Source organism: Brachyistius frenatus, unplaced genomic scaffold (genome assembly GCF_029030835.1).
Source record: "Brachyistius frenatus isolate BFR_SWC_R1_liver_20210118 unplaced genomic scaffold, ASM2903083v1 Contig_20, whole genome shotgun sequence".
In the NCBI taxonomy this organism is placed as follows: Eukaryota; Metazoa; Chordata; class Actinopteri; family Embiotocidae; genus Brachyistius; species Brachyistius frenatus.
The window spans coordinates 1,245,670-1,259,271 of record NW_027210619.1 but is presented as its reverse complement, the minus strand read 5'-3'; the positions used below and the strand labels follow the sequence as shown (position 1 = coordinate 1,259,271).

General features: G+C 39.3%; 1 protein-coding gene across 4 annotated transcripts in view; it reads left to right on the top strand.

Moving 5' to 3' along the window:
- ephb6 (eph receptor B6) overlaps positions 1-13,602 on the top strand; it is a 39,921-nt gene that overhangs the window by 21,633 nt on the left and 4,686 nt on the right. For 3 of the 4 annotated variants that reach the window (XR_011310806.1, XM_069695710.1, XM_069695707.1), the window contains exons 6-13: positions 9,194-9,349; positions 9,731-10,002; positions 10,421-10,502; positions 11,360-11,484; positions 11,595-11,757; positions 12,627-12,741; positions 12,834-12,889; positions 13,394-13,510. Coding sequence is in view for 3 of the 4 variants with exons in the window: in XM_069695710.1 (XP_069551811.1) it covers positions 9,194-9,349; positions 9,731-10,002; positions 10,421-10,502; positions 11,360-11,484; positions 11,595-11,757; positions 12,627-12,741; positions 12,834-12,889; positions 13,394-13,510 (1,086 nt within the window). In the remaining variant the exon portion in view is untranslated. The remainder of the gene's footprint in view (positions 1-9,193; positions 9,350-9,730; positions 10,003-10,420; positions 10,503-11,359; positions 11,485-11,594; positions 11,758-12,626; positions 12,742-12,833; positions 12,890-13,393; positions 13,511-13,602) is intronic. The other variant, XM_069695708.1, reaches the window with a different exon arrangement.

The following is a 13,602-nucleotide window of genomic DNA, read 5'->3' as shown; positions in this document are numbered from 1 at the left end:
GGAGAGTTGTGTGAGACTCTTTCTGTGAATGTGTGAGTATGCACAAGTCTATGTTGCTGTGATGCTGATATTCAGGATGCCCACGTACGTCTGAGGACTCAAAATACCAAGATTATAGTCAAAAACTGCTTTCTCACAAGAATTCAAAGGCCATAATTGCTCAGGTCTAACTAACAGCAGCACAATTCATCCTCCAATCCTGCCAAGTCAGCTGTGAAATGTGTCTGTGCTCTTTAGCTATACATCTGCACTCGGCCCACCACTTGTGTTTGTCTGCATTTGATTGATATCTCCTGACAAACCACCCCTCAAAACGGCTCGGCTTCCACTGACTGGCTTTGGAGAATCTAACACGTCGCTGCCCACGCTTCTCTAGCTTTTTGTTCCAACTCTCATTTGATTATGTTTTGTTAATCACTTCACTGACTAATGATGTGGATTGGCATCATTACATTGTTGTCCTCTCTGGCTCCCTGGGAATGTGGAAAAAAGAGGCAGATGGTTAACTGGCAAAGTAGTTGTCAAGGATTATTAACTGTAGCCAATCCTTGTTCTTACTAGAAACTGGAGCACCGAAATTTCTTAACTATACCATCTTGTACATCCTGTTCTTGTTTGAATTAAGCACCAAGGACATTTAATAATAGCACAAAGTGAGCAAATGATAGGCTGTGCTGCAATGTACCATTGACTGGATTCTGTAATTAAAACAAAAGGTTCATTGCTTTTATGGTGCCAGAACTTTGAACACTGTGAAAAAGCACTTTAGATGCTGACTGACATTTATTTCCACTTACAGCCAGTGAAGGATCTTAACCAACACACGCATTATGTAGCACATCTACAGTCGTTTGAGGACAAATAGCAATCTTTTATTTAATTTTTCACTATTTTAAAGAATTGCATTAAGCTAGCTAAGTTTCTTTTGAGGTAAATGACTACAATGTAAATTAATGCTTTGATATCCTCGTGAGAATACTACTGGCAGCGCAGCGTCTGCCCCCTCGAGCAAGACATCATTTTTAGGGACAAATAAGAGACTCCAAATCCCACCTCTCAGTCTCCTGTGAAAATGAATATCAGTGTTAAATGACTGCCTTTAACTACACACAGCTCTAATAGCTTTCTATTTTTAGATTCAAGGGTTCTTCCATTAAGCATTTCTTTATTTGTGAAAGAGGATTAATTAGGCAAGGACTTAACAGGCTAAAACAGTAAAATTAAAGTAAGTACAGGATTCATCTATTTGGTTTTTCATCCTAGCAAACTACTTTTTGCATTCTATTTATTTAGCATTAACAATTGATGCTTTTGTTGGAGAAGAGATTCTTTTTTTTGCAGTGGTGGTGGCATAACTTTATGGATGACAGTGTCTGTTTTTTTTTTTTATCAGTTTGATTAAAGTATTGGATGCTGTAAAATTTTGCACGGACATTCCTATTTACTAGTTGATGAATCCTAATGTTTTTGTCAAGCCACATCAGCAAGTTTTCATTTATGTTGTGAAATATCTCTCTTACTGGATGGATTGGCACAACATGTAGTGCCAAGTGTGTATTCAAAGCCGTTTCTATCCTAACATCCGACAAGCAGTTCTGTTGAAGCACACTGGCAGCTTAACACGTAAACTACGATGATGGGATATTATGGATATATCTATCTGGCTGTCCCTCGGGTGGTAGAGTGGATTGCCCTCTAATCACAAGGTGAGTGGTGAAATCCCTGGCCCCTCCTGTCCATATACCTCATTTAGATAACCTCAGTGTGTTAGCACATTCATTGTGAGAATGTTAGCATGTAGCTCAAACACTGCTGAGCCTAAGAAATTTCCCCTCGGGGATTAATAAAGTGTATAAAAAAAAAATAAAAAAAAAATAAAGCCTCACAGAGCTGCTTCACAGACTCTTAAATCTCAGCCAGTCTGCTTTGTCAGGATCTTGTGTGAGCGTGGAAATCCTTGACTTGATCGTGTTTTCCCAACTGAGCCCTGCCCACTTCAAAACAACAAATAGAACACACAAAAAAAGTAATACAGGAATATCTTGTGAAATAACTGCTGTTACCAATCCCAATCACTCAGTGAGAAGCTGATTGAGAATTCAGGTTTTCAGATCCTTAAAAAGATTTTCTCCCACCATAAAGCCAGACCGACTTAAAGAGGTCCTGATTTCTATGTGTTTGAAATTAAAATGAACCACTTGAAATGACCACACTTGAGAAATGCTAGAGAGAACAAACTTTACAGCCTCCTGTTAATCTGTCACATGCACGATGCTTGATTATTCTGGTATTTCAGACTCACCAAAACAACACTCTGCCATTTGGGCTGATGATAAATTGAGAACCCAACTGGAACATCAGACACTTACAAAAACACAGCCGGTATTTTGGCTGCGAGACATTAAAAGATCATTCCTAAATTATTTATATAAGAAAGTCTAAAAGAACATCCGGCTTCTATACGATCACTATGACATTCAGCAGTCAGTTCTGGTCCTCAGTCTTTTGAAAAATTATAAGGACAGAGGGAGGCAGATGACAAACAGCAGCTGTCTGCTGTTACTTTTTTTTTTCCCTTGCCAAACAACATAAGGATGTTTTTCCTTTTTGACATTTACGTCCAACAAGGGAGACGGAGAGGCAGAGCGCACAGGCAGAAACATGACTGAGCATGAGACACAATTACACCTGTTCAGCCAAACATGAACAGTCCTTCAGTTTTGGGTTCCCTGAGCTGGTCTGAGCTGGCCGTACATCATCCTTAGACAGGCTCCTTATGTTTGATTCCCCTTAAGCCACCATCGAGGATTTGGGACAAAGATTAGTGCCAAATACTCAAATGAGCTTTGAGTTCATTTGGAGCCATGTTGATATTTTGTGTGTTGTGCGAATGTGTGCTGAAATATTCAACAAGTCACATCGTCCTGATTTGTCACCCATAGCACTCGCTCTCAGCACAGACACATCCACTAACTATCCTGAGGCACACTGTTTTTTTTAAAACAAGAGCAGTTGGCCAGAAGGAAGAGGTAAAAGTGCAGGTGTGATATTATTCTGAGTGTGATGGGTGAGTCTACGCTATACTTATCACGAAATGGCATAGAAATCTTTCTCAGTGCACATTGTGGAGCACTATTTGTTTATTCTCCACTCAAATTGAACAATTGTGCCTTTTTCTTCATCACTATTATGACCGGCCATACGTCAAGTGCACTTATAAGTAGTGTTGACATCCAGTTGCTTTTCCAGTCTATTAATAAAGGTCACTCTTTGAGCACAGTTGAGTGAAATGATCATGACATACGGTATTGACTGTTAGCGGATCCTCACTGTGGGGTGTTTCCAGCAGTGATGATAAATCAGCTTGAACACACACAACCACATTAAATCGATTGTTTGTGAAGGAAATTTATCAAGCATGCTGGATCATCAGAGCAAACAGTGTAATGATTATTTTTTTTTATCAGTTTAAATTTCAAATCCTGTTACCATACACAACAGACAGATGTGTGATGGAAAGCCCCACAGTGCCAGGAATACAATTTTGGTAGAGAAATACTTATAATCAGTGAACAAAATTCCTGCTTGTCATGGTAATCCACTGGATTTTCCTATTCCTATTATCTCTTCATTCAAGCCCCCTGATATCCAAGAAACAAGTGACATACTTGATGAACTAAAACTATCTACAGCTGGTCATGACAATATTTCTGCATTCCTCATTAAACAGGTGAATCAGTCAATATTGAAGCCACTTCTCTATATCTTTTCTTGTGCCAGAGGATTTAAAAGTTGCCAAAGTTATTCCTTTGTTTAAAGCAGATGGTCTATGTTGTTTTAATAACTATAGACCCATATCTATCTTGCCATGTTTTTAAAAAATATTCAAAAAAATTAAATACAATAGGATTTCATCTAAATTCCAATTCAATTGTTTATAAATACCAGTATAGTTTCCTGAAAAATCCCTCTACTGACATGGCCCTGGCTCCCCTGATTAACAAAGTTACCTCTGCATTCGATAAAAATGAATTTGCCTGCAGTATTTTCATTGACTTCTCAAAGGCTTTTGATACCGTTAATCATCATATTCTACTGGAAAAACTGCACAAATATGGTTTTCATGATACTTCATACAAATGGTTAAAAAATTATGTCACCAACAGAAGACAGTTTGTTTGCATAAAGGGTTGCTATTTCAACAAAGCTAGACTACTGTGTGGGGTTTCACAGGGGTCTATTCTTGGACCTTTATTATTCCTTATCTATATTAATGATCTGTCAAATGTCTCAAATATCCTTTCTCCAATAATGTTTGCCGATGACACAACCTTAGTTCTCGCTCATTCAAATTGCAGTTCACTGATTAAGGATGCTAATGTTGGTTTAACTGCCTATGCTACATGGTTTAGATTAAATAAACTATCTTTGAATATTAAAAAATATAATTTTGTCATCTTCAGTGGTAAAAAATCATATTCTAAGCGTTCATTTAAAATTATAATAGAGTCTGTGGAGAAGCCTCGAGTGTCGTCTGCTAAATTTTTGGGAATCCTTGTTGATGAGAATTTGAATTGGAGAGATCATACAGACTCGGTTAACAAAACTATATTATTATATATATTATAAAATCTATTGGTATAATAAAGGAGGTTAATCATCTAGTCACGACAAACTGTCTTCACACTCTATATTATAATCTAATTTATCCTTATTGCTCACATTGTAACATAGTTTGGGCAAGCACTTTTCCTACAATCCTCAATAAAATCATTATCCTCTAAATTTTTTTGTTAGGATTGCTAATCATTGCTCATCATAATTCAGATGGGCAGATGCATGACAAAAGTCATATAAAAAAAAGATAGACACGTTCTGAAAAGTTTAATGAGGTAGGGTCTTGCGTAAATATCCCTGTGAAAGAACAGCCCCACCTACAATTTGAGTAATTTACATTATGCAGCCTCCATTTTTAGACCACCGTGTCTTTCTTTTTCATGGATGTTTGCTTGACAAAGGCTCAAAACGTTGCCTCTTTAAATATTGCACTATTCAGTGGGTTGGCTAAGATAAATCTTTTATTCCTTAAGAGTTTTGTGAACATGAAGAATTTGTCTAAAACTGTGTGTGCACTAATTTGTTAAAATATGTATAAGGCAGTAAAAAATTATCTTCTTAGTCAGTGGCAAAGTAAACCCTAGCTTCTGTTTTTGTGACAAAAAATGTCATCAGCGATGAAAAGCGACTTGTTTTTATGAGAAAATCCCACAAAGGATTACTCGGTTTTACACGTGGCACAGAGTGCTGTTGGAGCTTATATGGGAATGGACGATATTGAAGTGCATATGATTCAGTGTCTGTCTGTTTCCGGCTGCACTGAATGGCAGAATGCAGAGAAAACAAAGGCTGGAGGGACAAAGTGAAAGGCATTTACAGTCAGACCCTGTGTGTTCCCTCCCCTCCTGTTGTGTGGTCACATCTGTGATCAAGCTTACATGTTTGTGTGTTTGTGTGTGTTTTTCTGAGAGCGAGAGAGAGAAAGAGAGCGAGAGAGAGCAAGAGGGGGAGAGAGAGCGAGAGGGAGAGAGAGAGAAAGAGAGAGATTATGCTGGGAGCCAAAAGACAGAATGAGCACATGAAAGAGAGAAATAAAAAAAAAGAGAAATTGGGTCAGTGATCTACATACCAAAGTCTGATGTTAATATCAAATTACTCACCTCAATGCCATCTTTTTTCTTTTTGTGTTTATGTCTTGTTGTAGTTTTAAATCACCCTTCTTTTTCTATGTGGCCTTTGTCAAACTGATCCTAATCATGTCCTGTCTAATCTCTATCTATTCAGCCTAATCTATCTTCATGTCCTGTCTAATCTCTATCTATTCAGCCTAATCTATCTATCTATCTATCTATCTATCTATCTATCTATCTATCTATCTATCTATCTATCTATCTATCTATCTATCTATCTATCTATCTATCTATCTATCTATCTATCTATCTATCTATCTATCTATCTATCTATCTATCTATCTATCTATCTATCTGTCTGTCTGTCTGTCTGTCTGTCTGTCTGTCTGTCCGTCCGTCCATCCATCCATTATTTTCTCAATTGGTCGATCTGTCATTTCGTTTGTAAAAAGGCAGCCTGTTTGTTTTTTAAGTAAAGCAGGAAAATTCAGTTGATTCAGGAAAGAAGTAGTACTTATATCTGTTATTTTTACCCACACAACAATATTTATGGTTGTGTATTTTCATCACCAAACCTTCGTTGTAACTCTTCTGTATTCACTGATGTAAAGGCATGTGGGTTTCTGTTCATAATTGTGATGTACTATCTGCTTTATGGCTTAGCGAGTGAATGAGGTGAGGCATGGATGCAGATGGGGGGGAGGTGTTGGTTAGAGATCAAGCAAGAGGGCAGAGGGCTCGCACTCTCATTGGTTGCTGTAATCAGGCCGACGAGGAGGAGGAGGGCTGAGTTGTTGCCGGAGCTCGTAACACCGGTGATGAGGGGCTTTGTAGAAAAGTCATGTTTCATGTCAGAGCCGTAAGGTAACACGTCTGGTAATGTGCCGCTTGGGCATAAAAGATGGAGGAAGTTATATTCTCTTCTCTTCCTCTGTTGTCGCTCTGGTGCTGTTTTTCCCTTTCAGTTTCCTTGTTTTTCCCCCATCATCGAGCGCTTATATACATAATCTTACTGTTCATCTTACAACTGTCTTGGGCCATCCATCTCCATGTTCACTTCTTCCCTTTCTCTGGTTTAAGTCTCCCTCTGTGATCTTTCAACATCCTTTTTACTTCTCTCTCGCTCCCTTTTCCCTCTTCTCACCTCTGTAAAAGGGAAGTCAGCTCTCCGAAACAAGTGAGAACACAGAAAGCCTTTTATCTGTTTATCTTCCCTTCTTTCACTGCTTGCCTTAGTGTCTTCTCCCACGCTGCCCCACCGCCATCTAGCACACACACATGCATCCACACGCTAATACAGCATGTCAAGTTGAAGACATGCTACCTGGTCTTGACAAGGTTATATAAATAAAGTCAGAGGTTCACTCCCACTGACCATAAAGAACAAACACACATCCTGTCTCATTCTCCAACTCTGAGAGCACTTTAACACTCTTTAAAAACATATGAGGAGCCTTCTTTTAAGCTGCCCGTTCAGGTGTGCCATTTACACACTCAAAAATACAAGAGCCTTTCTGTGAGAATATACACACACTGTACATTTAGCTTACAGACAAAGAAACTTCATTTTGAATGATGCAACCTTAAGCTGACACCGGCGCTCAAACACACACACCGACACAGTGTGAAAATGGCAGCAGACCAACCTGAAGACTGTAGACTTAATATTCTCATAATCCTGGTCAGGATGACTCTAGGTTCTGGCCGACAGCTGCACAAAGTGATGTGTCAATCACCTTGACCTCAGCTGTCCTGCTGTTGACATTAACAACTGGCACATCTCACAGTTTTTTCCACTGTAAAGCACATCAGCTCAGGACCACAGCCTGCAGGTTCAAATGGTATTTTAATGCGTGTGTGGATGTGTGTATAAGAGTGCCAGAAATAATATATACATTTTTAAATTTGAATAATTTTTTTTTGTTTCCACTCGGTTGTGGTTTGCATCACATATTATACATTAGTTATTATCAAACCAATCCCTACTGAGTATTTATTTTTGCTCATTGTTTTATTGGAGAGTAATTACACATAGCATTGCTGTCCAATGAAAGTCATGTACCACAGTAGACTAAATGTTGACACTTAACTGTAGCTAATCAGTATATAAAAAATAAAAAATAAAAATTTAGAACATATTATAATTCAGTTATAGCAGATAAAGTGTTTATTACAGCATTTGCCAACTATAACTCCTGCTGTAACCACTCATACGTGGAGTCTTGTATTTAAACAGACAGTAACACAAGAATGACAATGTCACAGTAGAAGCTGCAGTACATTTATTTTTATGGGTACAATGTAAAAATGTTTTAGGAGGAGTTTATGGTTAGATTATGCAAAAGTTGTTTCTTGTGTCCGGTCTTTATGCTAAATTAAACTAAGATAAAGATTAGCACAGGTAAATGAGTCATACTGCTCCTTCAAAACACTCACACCGCCTCAATATGGCCTTTCTGGTGTGTGTGACTGGTGGTTTGCTGCTCTCTGCTAACGCAGGGCACTTCCTCTGTAAACAAAAGCAAATGATAGTTCAGGACAAAACCAACAACAAACAACAGACTGCTGTGTTTCATATTGAACTTTTGAACCAAAGGGAACCACAAAAGTCAAGCTGAAATTGACGCTCAACCCCAAACCAGTTATTGCTGTTTGACTTTGCTCTGGATAGAAACAGCCAAAACAATAAAAGATGACAGCTTATGAGCTGAGCATATCGCAGATCACTGGGATTGTCTCCACATTAATAAAGTCTGATGTGGGCCGAACTGCTGTAATGAATGCCAGATGTTCATATTTCCTCTTAATTTATCATGTATCTTTCCTTCTTAACACACCAGTTATGTACACATCCGCTTATCAATGAATCTGTGATCATTAGCTGTACATTCGAAGTCGACTTTTCTTGAGCATTCGACCTAGGTGTTATGAATATGATGATGTTCAAACTTTCCATTAACTAGCCTACATCTATAGTTCAGTGAGACCACCTGGGGAATGATGAAGGCAGTATGTTATAGTTGAAAGGTCCAGAACAAAGGAGTAAGAGGACCAAGGGAAATATTGTTTTGTCAGCTGCAGCTCTGTTAACTCAGCTGATACTAATCATGTTTTTAATGGGTTTAGCAGCAAACTAAATTACTGGCAGTTTTATTTTAACTTGAATTGTATGTTTGTGACCTATTTAAACATGTTATTTTTGGCTAATTTGTTTTCTCACCATATCAACAAACTCTATCTGGGTATGACAAATTATTTATAGCTTTAGGTATGTAATGCCAGATGGTGATATTCTCAGTTTTGTTTTTCCTCTGCCAACTTCTCAGTGCCATTTCTATTTTTCCACCAACAACTGCAGTGGTTCATAGCTTAAAAAGCCTGCAGAGTCCTACACAGCACAGCTCTGAACACCACTGCCTCAAAGGGGACAGTGATCACTTTATCCACGTGATTGTATACTGTGAATAAACTCATCCATCCTTGTGTCTCTTCTTGTCTCTCTGCAGCCTGTCCTGTGGGGTACTTTAAGTCTGTTTCGGGCTCGAGTCCCTGTTCTGTTTGTCCATCCAACAGCAGAACCAGCCAGGAGGGATCGAATGTGTGTGAATGTCGCAGCAGCTTTTACCGCTCGACCAATGATGCCAACTCTTCTGCCTGCACAAGTGAGCTTTGTCTGTTTGTTTGTTTATGTTCGGCACTCTGGGAGGCGTTTGAGGGGCCTCAGTAGAGTCATTTGTCATTTACTGAGACTGTGAGAACTGAGATACGGTCAGTGACCAAAATACATTTTCTTTAATGGAACTTTTAATATTTAAATTGCACCAATGGAAAAAACTGTAAAGTATTAAGTTCCTGTGCTCACTTAGCTTAAAATTCCACACCGCCAAACTATTTCACAAAGTTCCTTCCATTACTTTTTGCTGGATAAATGTCTTTGCCATCATGCAGTTTCTCTTCTATCTTAAACGTTTTAGCAGATGCTTTCATCTAAGTGTCCACCACTTACATAATGTATGTCAAACCCATCTCTGTTTTCTCCTCAGCTCCTCCATCTGCTCCGGTCTCTCTGTCCTGGGAGTATGAGAGTGGCGACGGTGGGGTGTCCTTAAGGTGGCGCCCCCCAGTGGACATGGGAGGCCGCAGTGAGGTGTGGTACGGGGTGGTGTGTCGCATCTGTCCCTCAGCCACCTTCACCAACCCGGCATTGTGCTCCTGGTGTGGCGAGGGCGTCACCTTCAGCCCCTCCCAGACCAACCTGAAACAAACTAAGGTCACCCTCAACAACCTGCTGACCAGAGTCACTTATCTCATACAGGTACTGTGGGAAAAAAAAAGTCTGTTATTATGTAATTATTCTAAAACTGGGTTGCATTAACAGTAATAGCTTTTAAATACTGTTTGTACTGAATCAATGGAGCCAGTTGGAAGTTGTTTCTCTGTGAATGTTGAAGCATTGTCTGGGGCCACAGAAGAGGCGGGTCCTCTGTGCTGTATTATTTCATAAGCTCCACATCAGCAAATAGTCACTAACATGTATTATTTAGCTTGGCATGGCTCGACTAAATCATAGCTTATTTCTTATTCATAATGGGCAGATATTTCCCATTTACTGGTTTTTGTTATCCTGATATAGTGAATGCTGCCAGTGTCTGTCTTTGTTTCCCAAACACTGTCATAAATGTAAATAGAAAAAGGCTCTCAATGTCACATCGGTGTGTTCTTCATCCTGACAGGTGCAAGCCATGAATGAGGTGTCAGCTTTGAGTCCTTTTCCAGCTCGATACACAAGCATCAATTTCACCACAAGCCAGTCAGGTGAGAACGGGACAGAGAGGATGAAAAAGATGAGATGAAAGCGGGAGCGATGCTCTGATGATGATGATGTTTCTGTAGGTAGTGTGTGCGTGTGTGTGCGTGTGTGTGTGTGTGTGTGTGTGTGTGTGTGTGTGTGTGTGTGTGTGTGTGCGTGTGTGCGTGCGTGCGTGCGTGTGCGTGTGTGTGTCTGCGTCTGCGTGCGTGCGTGTGTGCGTGTGTGCGTGTGTGCGTGTGTGTGTGTGTGTGTGTGTGTGTGTGTGTGTGCGCGTGTGTGTGTGCGTGCGTGTGTGTCTATCTGGGGTTTCTCTCCCCCTCTCTCAATCTCTTTCAGTCTCTCTGCTCCATCTTTTCTACTCCTGCTCTCTGGACAGGAGGTTGCTCGAGGTTACAATATCCTGTCAGATCCCATTATAGTCACTGTGGAGGAAGAAAGGGATAAATGAGAGATGGGAAGACAAAGAGACAGACAGAAAGAGGGATGAAAGAAGAGTGGGGAGAGGAGAGGAGAATGGGGCATTGTGCAGACCAAGTACACCATTATGCAATTTTCCAAGAAACCGATCAATATTGAGTAGAACTTTCAATGAGCCTAAATTATCTAAAATCTTAATTTGTCTGCTCTGAGAGTTTATTGATGAAATGAATGGAAAGTTCCCCTATTACTGGTCTAGCTAGCCAGCACTGTGACTGTAACTAGATCCCGCTTGGCGCTGGATAACAACTTCTACTCCACTTTCATGCTCCACTGAATATCCCCCACAGGTTTTGTAACACTGCCCCCATGTGGTCACTGTCACTTCAACGCAGCACTACTTTTTCAAGTTGTGGGATGTTCAGTCATCTCTTGTCTCCCACAGTTCCCAGTACAGTTCCCATGATGCATCAGCTGAGCCGTGCCCCAGACTCCATCACTCTGTCATGGCCTCAGCCGGACAGGCCCAATGGAGACATCCTGGAGTACCAACTGCGATACTATGACAAGGTACGTTCAGGGAAAACTCACACACAGAGGTTTTAACAAGCATATTGGTCATGTTTGTACAGAATGAAAATGAACAGGTCCGCTTAATATCCTATTTCTGTGTTCCTCAGGGTTCAGATGTGGACAGTGCACTGAGTGTGTACAGTGAGACCAACACAGTGACCGTCAGCTCTCTGATTCCCGGCTCCATCTACGCTTTCCAGATCAGAGCTCGAAATGAACGAGGCTACGGCCCCTACAGCAACACCATCTACTTCACAACGCTGCCTCTGGGTACAGCACTCATTGATTTTAATACCAGTCAAATCCATATCAGCAAAGTGCATTATTGTGACAAATGCACAACTAAACTAGTGGAAATTACCATATTAAGGGAAAGAAGGCTTATTAATAGAAGAAAAAAGATTATTTAGGAGATTAAGAGGACTAGTGAATGTTAGGGTAGTGAGATCCATCTGGGAATAAGGAATAAGTCGGGAACAAGACAGAGATAGGAAAGAGCACTGACACAGTATACTGTATACTACTAAAGTAGAAAATTAATTTTATCCAAATAGAAGTGAGTTCATTGTGTTAAGTGCAACTTAGAAGTACGGAAGCTCTTAGAGACTAGAAGAAGTAATTCCCTTGGTATGAACACGTCGACCAACTTTTTTTAAAAATTTTTTTATAAACAATGCTCTCTGTTTGGTCATTTTTAATTGAAAACTTTCTGTCTCATTATCAACATGATAATGCTTTCCATGATGATTACCTCTCACATTTCAAGCTATTTTGTAGTTAATTGCAGTATTCTTTCGAGATAACCGAAAACTCTGTCCATGTGTAATTTTTCACGGGAATATCACAGTTCTTTCAATTAATAATACTGGAAATGAAAGAGCTCTAATCAGTGGACCACAGGCTCGATCCCCATCGTGTTATTGATATGTATGTTTTTCATTCATATGCCTTATTTAAATGAAAATCCTTGAGATGATTAGTTTAAAAGAAAAAGTACACTAAAATAGAGTGTATTCAGCTGTAGTAACAACAGTGTTTTGGTACGTAATTAGTTCAAGTTCTGGAAACAACAGAAGACTGATGTTATGTAGTTAATGACCTTTCAGATGACACACATTTTAATTTTCATATATTCTCAGAAGAACATTCACAGCAGATCCAGAATCGACTTCCTCTGCTGGTGGGCTCCGTGATGGGAGGGGCGGCTTTTCTTCTTGTTGTGGCAGCGATTGTCGTTGTGGTGGTATTTCGCAGGTAGGTGGTCAAAACATGAACATAAATGCAATCATGCATGCAATGTTTTGTTAATTTTGTGTAAATTCACACAGTTTGCTTTCACTTGGCAGTAAGAGGAGGGAGAGTCCATACAGCGACAGACTCCAGAGGTACATCAGTAACCGAGGTGAGCATGGACATATTTAATTTAATGTTATTTGATTAAGTTTAAATTTAATTTAGTGAAATTGATTGTATCTTTTAAAGTGATATATTTGCCTTGCACAAAAGGGCTACCATAACAACATTTTAAATGACTTAGAGGCACAGAAAACAATTTGTTTGGATTAAATTTGTTTCATTTTGTTTTCTTTCATTTGTTTAATAAATTGTTTTAACCAAAGTCCTATTTAATTAACTTCAAGTAAAGATGTTTTTTCTTCTAAAAGCAAACCCTTTATGATTTCACTGAAAACAGAGACAATGGCTCAATGTTGTTCTGATTAAATGGAACTAATATATAGATATACAGTGCATCAGCGTATCTTTTATTGTGTAGAATAAATTCTCTCTGCTGTGCATTGAAAAATAATCCTGACCTGGTGTCATTAAAATAAATCTTTGGTTAAATGTCAAAAATAAAATGCAAAAAAATCGGACTTAGTTCCACAACTTTATTTTTTAATTCCAGGTGGAGTGAAGTATTATGTCGACCCATCCACATACGAGGACCCCAGTGAGGCAGTCAAAGAATTTGCCCGTGAGATAGATCCCAGTCATCTCAAGATTGAGGAGGTAATTGGTGCAGGTAGGCTTGATACTCTCTTTTTTTTTTTAATTTGCCTGTGATAATGTGACAACTATCGCAACAGTGTAATCTGATCCACTTCATCTCCCCTG